This window comes from Bufo bufo, chromosome 7, assembly GCF_905171765.1.
Source record: "Bufo bufo chromosome 7, aBufBuf1.1, whole genome shotgun sequence".
Classification (NCBI taxonomy): Eukaryota; Metazoa; Chordata; class Amphibia; order Anura; family Bufonidae; genus Bufo; species Bufo bufo.
Window position 1 is genome coordinate 109,769,201 of NC_053395.1, and position 17,811 is coordinate 109,787,011.

Consider the following 17,811-nt stretch of genomic DNA (forward strand, 5'->3'; position numbering starts at 1 on the left):
AACAATTTCAAAAGGTCTTATTCACCAGCAGGGGGGATGACATAGCTCACCTATTGGCTTTTGCTGCATTTTGCCACTCTCACCGTAAGCTGGCATACAGCACGATAAGGATGGTATTGAAGGGTATACAGAAGGGGGGCCGTGGTGGGTCGTCCTTCCCGTCAGCCATTTACGGGAGCTATGTTCAGATCACTGTCCGAAAAACTACTGACGAACCCGTTCAGCAGATATGTTAGCTTATTGATGAAGACCGCTATGTACCTGGCCTTTTACGGTTTTCTGAGACCAGGCGAATTCACTTGTGCCGCTAATTGTAGGTACTATTTAAGGAAGGATCAGTTGACAAGGGATGGTTCCTGTTACACTCTTACCCTAGCCTCTTCAAAGACGGCCCTGGTGGGACAACAAGTGGGAGTTCGGTATTTTCCCTCTAATAACAGGTGGTGTCCTGTGAAGGTCTTACGGTAATGGTTGCTTGTCCTAGGGCTTGCCCGGGGCAATTCTCCCCTGTTGTCTTTCAGGGTTGCGCCTTTGAGTAGCCAACATTTTACGAGATTCATTCGGATATTACTGAGCGATGTAGGGGTTATTCCCAGTATGATAACTGGGCACTCTTTCTGCATTGGAGCAGCCTCGGTGGCATCCATACATAATGTTCCAGCGCATATTATTAAACAGTTAGGCAGATGGAAGTCAGCATGCTATAAGCAATACATTCCTGATCCGTAATGTGAAATGTCAAAAGCGTTCAGTAATCTGGTCTTGTAAATAATATCATTAAATATAATCACCTGAATCTATGCCTGGTTGTATTTTATCCTCTTCAGCCTACCCTCCATTCAGCAGTACCGGCACAACTCTACTGCTTCCATAGTGGAGGGAGGTAGGTAGGTGCATATCTCATAGCCGTTCCGAGCACAAGTTGTAGGCAAAAGTATCTTGCCGCATTTGTGCAAGGGGAGGCGGGGCTTGCATTTTTTAAACTCGTTACGGCACTTGCAGGTTGCCGACAGCTCGTTTGCCCCACCCTCCCTAGACCCTATTTATTCTAATACCTCAAAGGGGTGGGCCTCTTCAGCCTACCCTCCGTTCAGCAGTACCGGCACAACTCTACTGCTTCCATAGTGGAGGGAGGTAGGTAGGTGCATGACTCATAGCCGTTCTGAGCACAAATATATATATACACACACACTTTTTTTTTTTTATATATTTACATGAGTATTTCAAGGATATGAAACAAAAAAAATATAGGGCGGGAATAAATCCCAGGTGCTGTCATGGGCTCATGGAAAAACTATTACCGTTAAGTAATCCTGAATTTCCCCTAGCACCCTTGAGAGACGACTAGAATAGAACTAGCTTAGGGGAGGGAGGGGGGGGGGGGTAAACAAACTACCGCCTGCAATACTTTCCTACCGAAGGAAAGACGATCATTAGAGTCTAAATCTAACAAAAAAAGGCACTTGGAGACTTGCATGTGGCAGCCCTACAGATCTGCTCTAAAGATGCATTAGCCCTTTCTGCCCATGAAACTGATCTGGTTGAATGAGCACCGAAATCTAAAGGGGAAACCTGCCCTGCTGAGGAATAGGCCAAAACAATAGCCCCTACTATTCACCTGGCTAGAATCCTAGATGTAACCATACTCCCCCTATTTTTGCCCCCAAATTGTACGAACAACCTAGAGGATTTCCTTCACTGATTGGTGACATTCAGGTAATGTGACAGGCATCTTTTGACATCTAGACAATGCAGTTTCTTTTCTTTCTCATTTTTAGGGGATTGACACGAAGATGGGAGAACAATATCTTGGGACCTATGAAAGAGAGAGACCACTTTAGGCAGAAACGCTGGGTCCGGTTTAATAAGCACTCTATCCTCCAAGATGTTAGCATAGGGAGGGGAAGCTGAAAAGGTAGAAATCTCCCCCACCCTTCTGGCTGTGGTGATGGCCACCAAGAAGGCAGTTTTAAAAGATATTTTAATGGGTAAATCCTGTAGTGGTTCAAAAGGAGGCTCCATTAACCTAGACAGGACTAGATTCAGATCCCACGGGAAAACAGACGATCTGACTATAGGCTTAATCCTACTAACTGCCCTAAAAAAAACTCCTAATCCATGGATGATTGGCAATTGGGCAATCAAAATAGACACTCAAAGCAGAGACTTGTACCATAAGGTTACTAAGCCTAAGGTTTTCATTGAGGCCTTCTTAAAGGAAATCCAGAACATTAGGCATAGGGGAGGACTCAAAGGATCAACGGGAGTCCCCGAAAAATCTTAAGAAAGTCTTCCATACTCTAAGATAAATAGTGGAGGTTACCTCCTTACGACAGGATAATAGGGTGGAAATGACCTCTTTGGATAGACCTATACGTTCTAAATTTCCCCCTCAAATGCCAAGCTGCCAAGTGAAGGTTATTTACTTCTGGATGATAGACAGGTCCCTGGAATAACAGATCATGCCTGTCCGTAAGAATCCAAGGATCCGTCAGGGATAGGATTCTTAGCCAAGAGAACCAGGTCCTTCTCGGCCAGAAGGATGCAATTAGAATGAGCCTTGTCTGTTCCTGCCTCAGCTTCTGCAATACCCTTGGAAGAAGTCCCAGAGGAGAAAAGGCATACAGAAGTTGATCCGGCCAAGGAAGGGAGAAGGAGTCTATCCCTGATTGAGAGTCTCTTGGATTCAGGGAAAAGAAGAGACTGCATTTTCTGTTTTGCTTGGTTGTGAAAAGGTCTATCTAAGGATGACGCCAAATGTGAACTATCTGGTTGAAGACCTCCTGATTCAGGAACCATTCTGCTTGATCTAAATGGTTTCTGCTTAGGTAATCTGCGACTTTGTTTTCTGTTTCTTTCAGGTGTACTGCTTTGATAAAAGGAATGATTAAATAGAACATTTCTGTGGTTAAGGACATAAGACGGTCTGATCTTGTCCCTCCTTGTCTGTTTAAGTAGGAGACCACCGTAGCATTGTCCGACAATATCTTTACTCCTATTCCCTTTAACTTGGGCAGAAAAAGCTTTTAAGGCTAGCAGCACCGCTCTTAGTTCTCTGACATTTTGTGAATCTTGGCTTTCTGATAGACTCCAAACTCCCTGCAGCACCCCCCGCTGGCAGAATGCCTCCCAACCGGTTGGACTGGCATCCATGGTTATGGTTACTTGTTCTTGCAGAATCCAGGCGAAGCCCTGAGATAGATTTGAAGGCTGTAGCCACCAGTTTAAGGACTGTATCACCTGTGGGGCTAGAGGGGTGTCCAGCGGGGACAATGATCCTTGCCATTCTTTTAGGATCTGCCACTGAAGCGTCCTGGAGCGAAACAGGGACCAACCTACTGCCGGAATTGTGGAGGTCATTCTGCCAAGAACTGCCATCCCTTGCCTGAAAGTTAGATTTTTTGAAGCCATCAAGACTCGCACGTCTTCTCTTAATCTGTCTATTTTGTGCTGAGGGAGGATGCACCGTAGATTTACTGAATCTAGGATAAAACCTAGAAAGACACATTGTTGGGAAGGGTTTAGGTTGGATTTTTCCCAGTTTATCTGCCATCCGAGATTTATTAAAATGTTTACCACTTCCAGCAGGCGAGAGGATAGAAGTTCCAAAGACTCTGCTACTATCAGGAGGTCGTCTAAGTAAGGTATAAGGAGAATGTCTTTTTCCCTTATGTGGGCCATGACCTCTGCCATTAACTTTGTAAAAAGTCTTGGAGCCTGGGAAATTCCAAACGGAAGAGCTTTGTACTGTAGCTGTGTCCATAGACACAGCTATTCTGAGGTATTTTTGGAAATCGGCATGAATAGGGACATGATCTTAAGCGTCCTTTATGTCTAAGGTGGCCATCACACAGTCCTGTAAAAGATGCTTTATTTCTGACTGCACGGACTCCATTTTGAATTTTTTGTAGATGAGGTATTGATTTAAGTTTTTCCGATTTATGATCACTCTGAAGAAACCGTCCGGCTTAGGTACAAGAAAATAGGAAGAATAAAACTCCCTTCCTTTTTCTCAGTCTGGGACAAGAACTAGGACATTTTTCTTTAAAAGAGAAAACACTTCCTCTTTTAGAGCTAGGTTTTTTGCTGAATTTTGAATTAAACTTGTAATTTTTAGCCTTTCCGGAGGGGGAGAGATAAACTCTAGACGAAAACCGTCTTTCACGATACCATTTATCCAGGGGCTTGCAGAAATTTTCCCCCAAGCCCGAGAAAAAAAAAAGAGATAGTCTTCCCCCCACAGGACAGTAACCGTCATTGTTGACTAAACTTGGGGCCTGAAGAGGACTGGGAATTAAAGCGGTAACCTCTATCCCTTCTACCCTTGTTATTTCTCCACCTGTTTTGCTTTTTATTTGATTTATCGAAACTTCTCTTATTTTTCGGAAAAAACTGCTGCTTCCTAGGGGGATTAGACACAGGAAACACCTTCTTATTATCAGAGGCTTTTTCCAAGAGGTCATCCAGAATTGAACCAAACAGAAATTCACCCTGACATGGGATAGAACACAGTTTCTTTTTCGAACTTGTGTCCCCAGACCGTCCTTTCAGCCAAATCGCTCTTCTCGCTGAATTTGAAAGAGCGGCGGATCTGGCATTTAATCTTAGTGCATCAGCTGATGCATCTGAAATAAAGTTGACCGCTTTAAGTATAGTGGGGAAAAAAAAACAACAACTTAGGAGCTGGTCCCTAGAGGTCTTATTCTGAATGTGGGATTCTAAATCCTGAAGCCACAATTTCAAAGATCTGGTAGTGGAGGTAGTGGCTATATTATTAGCTCAGCCCTTCTATCCATCGGGTCTTTTAAGGCGCCAAGATCCTCAAATGGCAAAGCAGATCTTTTTGAGATTTTTACAATAGGGGCATCTAGTTTAGGAGGCCTGTCCCAACAGGATGACTCGCCTTCATCAAAGGGATATTTTCTTTTTACACTTCTGGGAATAAAAGACTTTTTATCCTATTTTTTTCCATTCTTTCTAAATTAAATGTTTTAAATTCTCGTTTAAAGGAAAGACTCTAGATTTTTTGTGACCCAGCTCTCCAAACATTATATCTTGAATGGACTTTTGTTCTTTGGATTCATCCACCTTCATCGTAGTTCCAATAGCCTTGAGTAAGGAATCTGTATCCTCAAGGGAGAATAAAGGTCTACCCAAGGAAATTTCATATTCGGAAGAGCTTGAACTATCTAGGATTTCTCCTTGCTCACTTTCCTCGGAATATTCACTATCAGAAATTATATTAGAATGACCTTGTTTGCCCACGGATGAGGGAGGTAGGCACTTCTTAAACATTTTGATAGAATCAGAGACCTCAGATTTGACAATCTCTTTGATGCTCTGAAGTAATGATAGGGATTCCTCCTCTACCACTTTATTAGCACAATGCTGACATTTTAGACCAAGAAGAGGCGAGTTTTTTCTTGCAGACGGCACAATCTCTTCCCTTAATTTTAGCAGTGGCTTTCCTAGGGGCCTCATTAGTATTCTAAAACAAATCAGAGAATTAAAAACCAATTAGGCAAACAGGGAGGAATACAAAAAGGTGGGGATTGACCCCCTTACCCCACCAAGAATACCGGTCTGCCATCATGACCATCCTGTACATCAGCGCGCTGACCGCTCTCTTCTTCCATTTCTCCGGATAGAGTGTCCATATGCACCTAGGGATGCTAACAGGCTGTCTGGGATCCTTCTGATCGCACGCTGAGCAGGAGGTTGAACTACCTGGATGAAGTCCAAACAACCTACGTCGGGTCCCTGCCGGCGTACCAGATGCGGCCTTTATGGGTAGGATGCACCCTCTTGCCTTCCGGAACGCTGGTTACCCGGAACCAACATGCGTTCCAAATATCAGAAGTCACGACCTGCAACTTCCAGTTTACGCACGGAGCGTGCCTACAAAGAAAAGGACCTCCCCCAGCTTCTGTAAGGCTAGCGGAAGCCAGAAGAAGCAGTACAAGCCCCAGATCTCCCAAAAACTGCCAGGAGGATCCGGCGTGCCGGGGCTACCTCACAGTAAGTCATCGAACTGCACTGAAACACCAGCTCGACAATTAATAAGTCCGGGACCTAGAAAGACACTGCCCCAGACTTGGCAGGCGGCCAACTCTTATGCCGCACCAGGTAACCCACATTAGCAATAATGCGCTGGGCTCCTGCAGCCTAATTCTTTAAGCTCTCCACCGCATGTCCTATCCTTAGGTCATGAAACAGGAACGGAGGCTACAGGGGCAGAGACCCTCCTTATGAGCTCTCCACGAGCATTCCTGTTTCCTGTCCTGATGAAGGAGGCGGTCTCTCAAGGGTGATGTCATGGGCATAGGGGAAAAACTTATACTTTACTTTTTTACAATGGAACTCCATGGTGATGGATGCCACAGTTTGGCATCTGTCTGAGGCGTCCGGTAATGTATACATTTTTTGTTAATGTTGAAGAAAAACCACCCTTACGTGCACAATCCAGAACTTCCGTTATTTTTGTTGTTCTGCTCATCTAACGGAGCAGAACAGAAATAAATAGCGGTGGTGTGAACATGCCCTAAGAGGTGAGCATGCAGGAAACCATTACTGGTCTAAGGCCTCTTGCACACGACCGTATTGCTTTTTCAGTATTTTGCGGTCCGCAAGAAACGGATCTGCAAAAAATACGGATGACGTCCGTGCATTCAGTTTTTTACAGGACCGAACAGCTGGCCCCTGATAGAACAGTACTATCCTTGTCCATTATGCGGACAATAATAGGACATGTTCTATTGTTGAACGGAACGGAAAAACGGAAGGCACCTTCCGTTTTTTTTTTGCGGATCCATTGAAATGAATGGGTCTGTATACAGAACGCAAAAAAAGGAACGTAAATGGAAAAAAAAAAAACATTTGTGTGCAAGAGGCCTAAAGAACATAAGGTAATTATAGTGACGTGATAAAGTCCGGTCCAATATGGCGGATCCTCCCTGTTCTTTACCACTTGACTTTAATAGCCTGCATTCACTATATGCATCTCACACACATACATCAGTGCGTGGTGCAGTGAGTGATGTATGAGAAGTGTGTCTGGTGCAGTGAGTGTGTGGTGCAGTGTAGTGTGAGGTGTGTGTGTATGGTGCAGTGCGTGTGGTGATCGATAGATTACACACTGCTGTCACCTTGTTCTGCGCGTCCATCTTGATGTCTGGGATGTAGTCCACCGCCGCCATATTTGCCGGGGTCCTTGGGAAGCGTGCCTGGCTCTCATTACTATATCGACCCGGGAGCTAGCCACTCCTCCTTACAGTTCCAGCCAGCTTTATCTGCTGCAAAACACTGTACCACCCAAACTAAACAATAACAAAGCTGCTTACTGCAGGCACAGGCAGCATTGATGCACGGAGTATTGGTACACCTTAAACTTTTTTCAGAGATTAAACAGCCTGAACAGGTGTCATTGCGACCTCTGGTCTTTAGTCATCCCAACACTCCCATATCAATAGAGTGTAATACTGCCGGTAATTACCCAATGAACAAGCAAACGGCAGATCATGCTAATTACAATCTGCCTGGCAATTGGCAAATAACTGTACCACATGGAGACAAGCGATGGTATAACGATCACTCCTCCCCATATTGTGGACAAGATCGCTGCAAGTAATAGGAGTGGTTTCCTCAGCAAGCGAGCAGGTGATTCCTTCCTCATCGCCTGTAAAATCCCCCTATGTAATATAGCCTTTACAAACACTACCAACAACATACAATCCCACACAGTCCAACCACACAAGACACCTCCCTCAGCATACACACAGCTGCCCCCCATCTCAGTGTACAATCCCACTCAGCCCCCTTCACATAAAACCCACAGGCAGCACCCTTCAATACAACCCCTCATCTCAGCATACAACCCAGACACCTCCGTCACAGCACAAAATGCAACACAACCATATACTCCCTCTGTCAGCATCCACAACCACCCCCTACCATCTCAGTGTACAATCCCTCACATACAACCCAAAGACAACACCCTACTACATAGCCACCCCTCCGAGCAAACAATGCAACACAGCCCCCCAATATACAACCCAGACACCTCCTTAGAACACAACCAGATACCTGCTCTCTCTCACCCATAAACAACCCCACCATCTTCTCAGTTTATAATCCCACACAGCCTCCAATTTCGGTATACAAACACAGCCCTCCCAATACAACCAGATACCCCCCTCCCTCAGCATCCACACAGCCCCCCACCATCTCAGTGTAGACTCCCTCGCAGCCCGCCTCCCCATACACCTCTGTAGACCCCCAGTCTCAGCATAAAATACAACCACCCCCACCATATCAGTGTACAACCAACAGACACCACCCTACTACACAGCCATTCACTCTGCATCCACACAGCTGTCTCCTATCTCAGTGTACAATCCCTCAAAGCATATCCCTAGCACGTTCACAGTATAAAGTCACACTAAAAACGCACCAGTGCTACACAGCGCCCATTTCCCTAACCAGGAGCATCACACAGCAGCCCCAACAGTACAAAATAAGTTTATTAGTGGGGTTCCGAGTACTTCTACTGTGCTGCAGGGATTTGTTTTGCAAGTTCACTCTATGTAAAAAAACAAAACTCCACACTCTTGGAAAAAGCGCGCGGCTCTCCTGTTTCCGATCCACGTGATCTAGGAGTGCCACGTGATGTTGTGACGTCAGCAGGTCCTTTCCGGGTATAGTCATATAGCCATTACTATTGTTTTACATTGCCCTGTCTAGGTTGTGTGAACATGTCCGAATCGCATGTCAGAGAGACGGACGTCGACATCAGCTGGACAGACAAAGAGAAAGGGGAGTTCATTGCAAAGGTCAGGCTGTGTTCAAACGCTGTGACGTTGTAAATCCAGAACCTCTGTCCAATGTGCTTCATTATGTATATATGTATGGCAAGCAGAACCTCTGTCCAACGTGCTTCATTATGTATATATGTATGGCAAGCAGAACCTCTGTCCAACGTGCTTCATTATGTATATATGTATGGCAAGCAGAACCTCTGTCCAACGTGCTTCATTATGTATATATGTATGGCAAGCAGAACCTCTGTCCAACGTGCTTCATTATGTATATATGTATGGCAAGCAGAACCTCTGTCCAACGTGCTTCATTATGTATATATGTATGGCAAGCAGAACCTCTGTCCAACGTGCTTCATTATGTATATATGTATGGCAAGCAGAACCTCTGTCCAACGTGCTTCATTATGTATATATGTATGGCAAGCAGAACCTCTGTCCAACGTGCTTCATTATGTATATATGTATGGCAAGCAGAACCTCTGTCCAACGTGCTTCATTATGTATATATGTATGGCAAGCAGAACCTCTGTCCAACGTGCTTCATTATGTATATATGTATGGCAAGCAGAACCTCTGTCCAACGTGCTTCATTATGTATATATATGTATGGCAAGCAGAACCTCTGTCCAACGTGCTTCATTATGTATATATATGTATGGCAAGCAGAACCTCTGTCCAACGTGCTTCATTATGTATATATATGTATGGCAAGCAGAACCTCTGTCCAACGTGCTTCATTATGTATATATATGTATGGCAAGCAGAACCTCTGTCCAACGTGCTTCATTATGTATATATGTATGGCAAGCAGAACCTCTGTCCAACGTGCTTCATTATGTATATATGTATGGCAAGCAGAACCTCTGTCCAACGTGCTTCATTATGTATATATGTATGGCAAGCAGAACCTCTGTCCAACGTGCTTCATTATGTATATATGTATGGCAAGCAGAACCTCTGTCCAACGTGCTTCATTATATATATGTATGGCAAGCAGAACCTCTGTCCAATGTGCTTCATTATGTATATATATGGCAAGCAGAACCTCTGTCCAACGTGCTTCATTATATATATGTATGGCAAGCAGAACCTCTGTCCAACGTGCTTCATTATGTATGGCAAGCAGAACCTCTGTCCAACGTGCTTCATTATATATATATATATATATATATATATATATATATATATATATGTGTATGGCAAGCAGAACCTCTGTCCAACGTGCTTCATTATGTGTATATACTCACCTAAAGAATTATTAGGAACACCTGTTCTATTTCTCACTAATGCAATTATCTAGTCAACCAATCACATGGCAGTTGCTTCAATGCATTTAGGGGGGTGGTCCTGGTCAAGACAATCTCCTGAACTCCAAACTGAATGTCAGAATGGGAAAGAAAGGTGATTTAAGCAATTTTGAGCGTGGCATGGTTGTTGGTGCCAGACGGGCCAGTCTGTGTATTTCACAATCTGCTCAGTTACTGGGATTTTCACGCACAACCATTTCTAGGGTTTACAAAGAATGGTGTGCAAAGGGAAAAACATCCAGTATGCGGCAGTCCTGTGGGCAAAAATGCCTTGTGGATGCTAGAGGTCAGAGGAGAATGGGCCGACTGATTCAAGCTGATAGAAGACCAACGTTGACTGAAATAACCACTCGTTACAACCGAGGTATGCAGCAAAGCCACAACACGCACAACCTTGAGGCGGATGGGCTACAACAGCAGAAGTCCCCACCGGGTACCACTCATCTCCACTACAGATAGGAAAAAGAGGCTACAATTTGCACGAGCTCAACAAAATTTGACTGTTGAAGACTGGAAAAATGTTGCCTGGTCTGATGGGTCTCGATTTCTGTTGAGACATTCAAATGGTAGAGTCCGAATTTGGCGTAAACAGAATGAGAACATGTATCCATCCTCTGATGGCTACTTCCAGCAGGATAATGCACCATGTCACAAAGCTCAAATCATTTCAAATTGGTTTCTTGAACATGACAATGAGTTCACTGTACTAAAATGGCCCCACAGTCACCAGATCTCAACCCAATAGAGCATCTTTGGGATGTGGTGGAACGGGAGCTTCGTGCCCTGGATGTGCATCCCTCAAATCTCCATCAACTGCAAGATGCTATCCTATCAATATGGGCCAACATTTCTAAAGAATGCTATCAGCACCTTGTTGAATCAATGCCACGTAGAATTAAGGCAGTTCTGAAGGCAAAAGGGGATCCAACACCGTATTAGTATGGTGTTCCTAATAATGCTTTAGGTGAGTGTATATATGGCAAGCAGAACCTCTAGCCAACGTGCTTAATTATATATATGTATATTGCAAGCAGAACCTCTGTCCAACGTGCTTCATTATACACTCACCTAAAGAATTATTAGGAACACCATACTAATATGGTGTTGAACCCCCTTTTGCCTTCAGAACTGCCTTAATTCTACGTGGCATTGATTCAACAAGGTGCTGATAGCATTCTTTAGAAATGTTGGCCCATATTGATAGGATAGCATCTTGCAGTTGATGGAGATTTGAGGGATGCACATCCAGGGCACGAATCTCCCGTTCCACCACATCCCAAAGATGCTCTATTGGGTTGAGATCTGGTGACTGTGGGGCCATTTTAGTACAGTGAACTCATTGTCATGTTCAAGAAACCAATTTGAAATGATTCGAGCTTTGTGACATGGTGCATTAGCCTGCTGGAAGTAGCCATCAGAGGATGGATACATGTTCTCATTCTGTTTACGCCAAATTCGGACTCTACCATTTGAATGTCTCAACAGAAATCGAGACTCATCAGACCAGGCAACATTTTTCCAGTCTTCAACAGTCCAATTTTGGTGAGCTCGTGCAAATTGTAGCCTCTTTTTCCTATTTGTAGTGGAGATGAGTGGTACCCGGTGGGGTCTTCTGCTGTTGTAGCCCATCCGCCTCAAGCTTGTGCATGTTGTGGCTTCACAAATGCTTTGCTGCATACCTCGGTTGTAACGAGTGGTTATTTCAGTCAACGTTGCTCTTCTATCAGCTTGAATCAGTCGGCCCATTCTCCTCTGACCTCTAGCATCCACAAGGCATTTTTGCCCACAGGACTGCCGCATACTGGATGTTTTTCCCTTTTCACACCATTCTTTGTAAACCCTAGAAATGGTTGTGCGTGAAAATCCCAGTAACTGAGCAGATTGTGAAATACACAGACCGGCCCGTCTGGCACCAACAACCATGCCACGCTCAAAATTGCTTAAATCACCTTTCTTTCCCATTCTGACATTCAGTTTGGAGTTCAGGAGATTGTCTTGACCAGGACCACCCCCCCCTAAATGCATTGAAGCAACTGCCATGTGATTGGTTGACTAGATAATTGCATTAATGAGAAAAAGAACAGGTGTTCCTAATAATACTTTAGGTGAGTGTATATCTATATGTAAAACAAAGTGAACCTGGGCACTCAAGGTATCTGGACCATAAAGAATTTATTGACACATAAAATAAATTAAATTAAATATCAATATGCGCTTCCCATACTATATTATAATAACATCCTAATAAACACTAATAATCAGCAAGAATTAATATATCAGAATAAATAGTGCGTAAAAAATATGTAGAGGCAATAGCAAGGTCCAGTAGATAAATAAAGATAATATCAATGAGGTGAATGGTGTATGGGTTCCAATAATAAATAGTCCCAAATATAGATAATACTTGTATAAACGTCCTGGAATAAAACCGATGAGTAATCCTGTTATAATGCCACAAAAGAAAGTCCTGTATGCCAAGTAAAAACAATGTATGTAAACAAAGGTAGCGGCGTCCCGCTCTATGAAATTGCCAGCGGCGTCCCACTGGAAAAACTTCCACTGTAATCCTTATGAAAGCCTTCCGAAGAAAATGGAACGGTCTTACCGCAGGGCTCGACAAATCCCAGGCGCCAGGTCGCCATGGCGACCAGGAATTTAGTCCTGGCGCTTGGGTATTAGTCAGCCCGTTTTCAAAGGTGCCCGGGCGATGGGTGCGGAGCTGCCGGTCTGTCCGGAGGCAGCACCGTTTGAAGCCGCTCCTCAGTCTGAGTCAGCTCCGTCACAGCACACAGAGAGTGAGACGCTGGCAGCAGGGAGGGGAGGGACTCGGGAGGAGTGTAATCTGATCCTAGAGTGGAAGCTGCTTCTGCCAGCCCCTCCCCGCCCACCAACCAATCAGAGCTGAGGCAAGGCAAGCACTAGCAGCTCTAAGTCACTGACACAAGTACAGGGAGTCTAAGTAAGAAAGAATCGAATGAGTCACAGGTTAAAAGAATCTAAAGATCCGACTTAAGTGACTCATTCGATTCTTTGAGTTAAAAGAACAGGTTACACTGAGGCTGTGCTGATGCTTTTGCAGCAGTGATAAGACAGTGACAGGACACAGTTTAGATTACAGTGTGAATTAACCCTTTAGGATCAAATTGGCTTCTCAAGGAGATCTACATGTTAAAGGCATCCCTTCTTCTGTCTCATTCAGTAGCTATAGAACTAAGGGTACTTTCACACTTGCGGCAGGACGGATCCGGCAGGTTGTTCACCCTGTCGGATCCGTCCTTCCGCTGTTTCGCCGGACCACCGCTCCGTCCCCATTGACTATAATGCGCGCAGAGCTCTGGCGCAGCACGGCAGTGCATGGTGAAAGGCCGCCGGACTAAAAGTACTGCATGTTCAACTTTTTAGTCCGACGGCCTCTCACCGCGAACTGCCATGCTGCGCTGAAGCTCAACCCCCATCCCCATTATAGTCAACAGGGTCCGGGGACGGAGCGGCGGTATATGTAACATGGTATACAGCATTATTGGGGGGGCTCTATGGAGAAGTGGGGGGGGAGCACTATGGGGGCACCTACTAGGGGCTTTATGACGCGGCTCCGCCTGGCTCCTAACTTTTTTAGCTGGCTCCTAGATTCCAAGGAAATTTGTCAAGCCCTGTCTTACCGTATCGATAAATGTCCCACAGCCACTCAACTGGATGGTCCTGTACCTGTAAGACCAGTATTCACGAGCGTTATTCGTCCCCACTCTCCCACACTGGTAGTTTGTTTGACACGTGCAGCTAGACTCTCGCTTGTATTGCTGGTCTTGCGCTGTATAGTTCAAACTCCCATTCGCGCTGCGGACGGTATTTTTATATACGGCAGGCTGTTCACATATGTCAAGTGGTCACAAAGCTTGGGGGTCCTAGCTAGACGTGTTTCGGGGTATCAGATCACCCCTTCCTCAGTAGCACATTGGACAGAGGTTCTGCTTGCTATATATATATATATATATATATATATATATATATATATATATTACAGTCCTGATCAAAAGTTTAAGACCACTTGAAAAATGGCAAAAAATCATATTTAGCATGGCTGGATCTTAACAAGGTTCTATGTAGAGCTTCAACATGCAACAAGAAGAAATGGGAGTGAGACAAAACATTTTTTGAGCATTCAATTTAATGAAAACAACGAATAAACTGAAACAGGCTGTTTTTCAGCTGATCAAAAGTTTAGGACTAGTTCACAGAAACACCACCATTCTAAAATATAACCTTTATTATTATTATTATTATTATTATATAAAAGTCAATACACCCTTATAAATACAAAAAAGAATAATAAATAAGAAAAGAAAATCAGAATCTAGGTCTGGTAGTGGAACCCTACTAAGGCTGTTTTATGAGGGTTGGAGTAGGTTAGTAGGGGCCTGTAGGGATGGATGTCCCTGACTCTGGCCCTGATGTAAAGTTCCCTACCTAGATACGGAATAGCCGCCCTGATAAGGGCGATCCCGTTTCTCGTGCCTCCTAGTGACCCTAAAAGGACCCTAGCAGGGGAGGATGATCAAGGATTGATTACCCTGATTGAGGACCTATACTGAAGTACAAAAAATAAAAAATAGATCAATATAAGTACCCATAAATTAGTGAAAGTGAATATCAAAGTGCTCGAAATATAGAATAATAGAGATGTTCAATACCATTCCTACGCGTTTCGCCTGGTTATTGTCAGGCTCATCAGGGGACAAGATTGATCATGGAATACCCAACACCAGAGTACTTAATAAAATATTATATACAGTTTAATTCATTTATTTTTTACTATTTTTTGATTCATAATAAAATCATGAAAGAAGCCACTGGCTCAGATGAACGTGATTTCACTACCAGCACAATAACTGGTTAGTTAGTCCAAGGAAATTCATGTCATGCCAGTAATGGATTAGGAGATAGGGGTCAAATAAATGTAATCAATCAAGAATGACTCCTATATCTCACAATCCAAAGTGTGGCTGAATTACGGTATAACAATTTATATATACACATGTATATCCCGCACAAGGCATTAGGGTCGGTTCATAGTCATGAGTCCAAGGAAGACTTATAGGGCCTGGAGAGTAGTATAATAAAGATACGGCTATCACCTATGGCATAGAGATTAATAACATTTGGCCCGTGCTACAATGAATAATGATCTATATAAATGATCAGATATGCAATATCAATATATAGTACGGCATAATAACAGTCAGATAATGCTGTTATAGTAGGCGGTACTTGCGTGCCCTAGGGAGGGTTAGTAGGCCATTGATGGTGTCCATAGGTTAGGAAGCAAGTGTCTGCTGAAGCATCCTGATAGCGCTGAGATGTACTGGCGTCCGGCCGATAGAGTAGCAAGGACATGCCGGCGTTGTTACCTTTTAAGTAGTGCTTCCGGGTATCGGACAGGATCGGAGGCCCATGTGATCTGTATGACGTCTTACGTCTTGCGTCAGACGCCCCCCACGTGACCGGGTGAGTTGCGTGGCCGCAAATAGGTGGAGCTACGAGGTCCGCAGCGTGGTAACTAGATGGCGTATAGTAACCATCGCTGTCACATGACTAACAAATGCCGGTCACGTGACTATTGATCGGAACCAAGGGAAAATACGTGGGGAACGGAGGATATGGAGTAATGGGTGCACATATAGTGTTACCCAAGGGGAGAGAATATCTTCCCCAAGAAGGTGCAATGGGAGAGAAAAATATAATGTGACAATATAAAAAGTTTATAGTAGGCCAGATACAGATGTATGTATCTGTAAATCATTATGTTCCTAATTGATTGTCAGTGGATAATTAGATTAACATAAGGGTGACTGGCTGATATATATCAAAAATGGAGCGGTTAACCTCCCAGTCAACAAATGTTGTACTATGTAGATAATAGATTGATCCTAGAAGATAAAGAAGGCCTCAAATGAAGTACGCATAGTCTATATTCTCATTTAGTCCTGCTGGTGTGACGGTATTTAATCTGAAGATCTTCTACATAGTACATTAATCTGAAGATTATCTACATAGTACAACATTTGACATAGCCAGTGGCCGTTTGACGCCCCTGCACTTCCTGAAGTTCCATTGTTCCACTGAAGGAAAAAGCACTCCAGACCATTATGGCACCCCCTCCACTGTGGCGTGTAGAAAACATCTCAGGTGGGATCTGCTTGTCATGCCAGTAACGTTGGAAATCATCAGGACCATCAAGGTTAAATTTTTTCTCATTTGAGAATAAAACTTTCTTCCACCTTTGAATGTCCCATGTTTGGTGCTCTCTTGCAAAGTCCAAACGAGCAGTTCTGTGGCGTTCAAGGAGACTAGGTCTTTGATGAAATTTTTTGGGTTCTTCCACTTTAAATCTGTAAAAAATGGCCGGTGAAATCCGAAAGGTGCTCTTTGGAATGTGGGCCCCTTTGCCCACCTAGGCTGCAAAAAAGTGTCACACATCTGGTATCTCCGTACTCAGGAGAAGTTGGGCAATGTGTTTTGGGGTGTCATTTTACATATACCCATGCTGGGTGAGATAAATATCTTGGTCAAATGCCAACTTTGTATAAAAAAAAATGGGAAAAGTTGTCTTTTGCCAAGATATTTCTCTCACCCAGCATGGGTATATGTAAAAAGACACCCCAAAACACATTGCCCAACTTCTCCTGAGTACAGGGATACCAGATGTATGACACATTTTTTTTAGCCTAGGTGGGCAAAGGGGCCCACATTCCAAAGAGCACCTTTCAGATTTCACCGGCCATTTTTTACAGATTTTGATTTCAAACCACTTCTCACGCATTCGGCCCCTAAAATGCCAGGGCAGTATAACTACCCCACAAGTGACCCCATTTTGGAAAGAAGACACCCCCAGGTATTTCGTGATGGGCATAGTGAGTTCATGGAAGTTTTTATTTTTTGTCACAAGTTAGTGGAATATGAGACTTTGTAAGAAAAAAAAACAAAAAAAACAATCGTCATTTTCCGCTAACTTGTGACAAAAAATAAAAAATTCTAGGAACTTGACATGCCCCTCACGGAATACCTTGGGGTGTCTTCTTTCCAAAATGGGGTCACTTGTGGGGTAGTTATACTGCCCTGGCATTCTAGGGGCCCTAATGTGTGGTAAGTAGGTAAATGACCTGTGAAATCCGAAAGGTGCTCTTTGGAATGTGGGCCCCTTTGCCCACCTAGGCTGCAAAAAAGTGTCACACATCTGGTATCTCTGTATTCAGGAGAAGTTGGGCAATGTGTTTTGGGGTGTCTTTTTACATATACCCATGCTGGGTGAGATAAATATCTCGGCAAAAGACAACTTTTCCCATTTTTTTATACAAAGTTGGCATTTGACCAAGATATTTATCACACCCAGCATGGGTATATGTAAAATGACATCCAAAAACACATTGCCCAACTTCTCCTGAGTACGGCGATACCAGATGTGTGACACTTTTTTGCAGCCTAGATGCGCAAAGGGGCCCACATTCCTTTTATGAGGGCATTTTAGACATTTGGATCCCAGACTTCTTCTCACGCTTTAGGGCCCCTAAAATGCCAGGGCAGTATAAATACCCCACATGTGACCCCATTTTGGAAAGAAGACACCCCAAGGTATTCAATGAGGGGCATGGCGAGTTCATAGAATTATTTTTTTTTTTCTCACAAAGTCTCCC

At 43.9% G+C, this 17,811-nt stretch overlaps 1 protein-coding gene across 3 annotated transcripts in view; it reads left to right on the forward strand.

Moving 5' to 3' along the window:
• LOC121009054 (asparagine synthetase domain-containing protein 1-like) overlaps positions 1–17,811 on the forward strand; it is a 205,873-nt gene that overhangs the window by 13,280 nt on the left and 174,782 nt on the right. For 2 of the 3 annotated variants that reach the window (XM_040441978.1, XM_040441979.1), the window contains exon 1: positions 8,696–8,828. Coding sequence is in view for 1 of the 3 variants with exons in the window: in XM_040441980.1 (XP_040297914.1) it covers positions 8,751–8,828 (78 nt within the window). In the remaining 2 variants the exon portion in view is untranslated. Of the gene's footprint in view, positions 1–1,674; positions 1,680–8,689; positions 8,829–17,811 lie in introns of those variants that run through there. The other variant, XM_040441980.1, reaches the window with a different exon arrangement.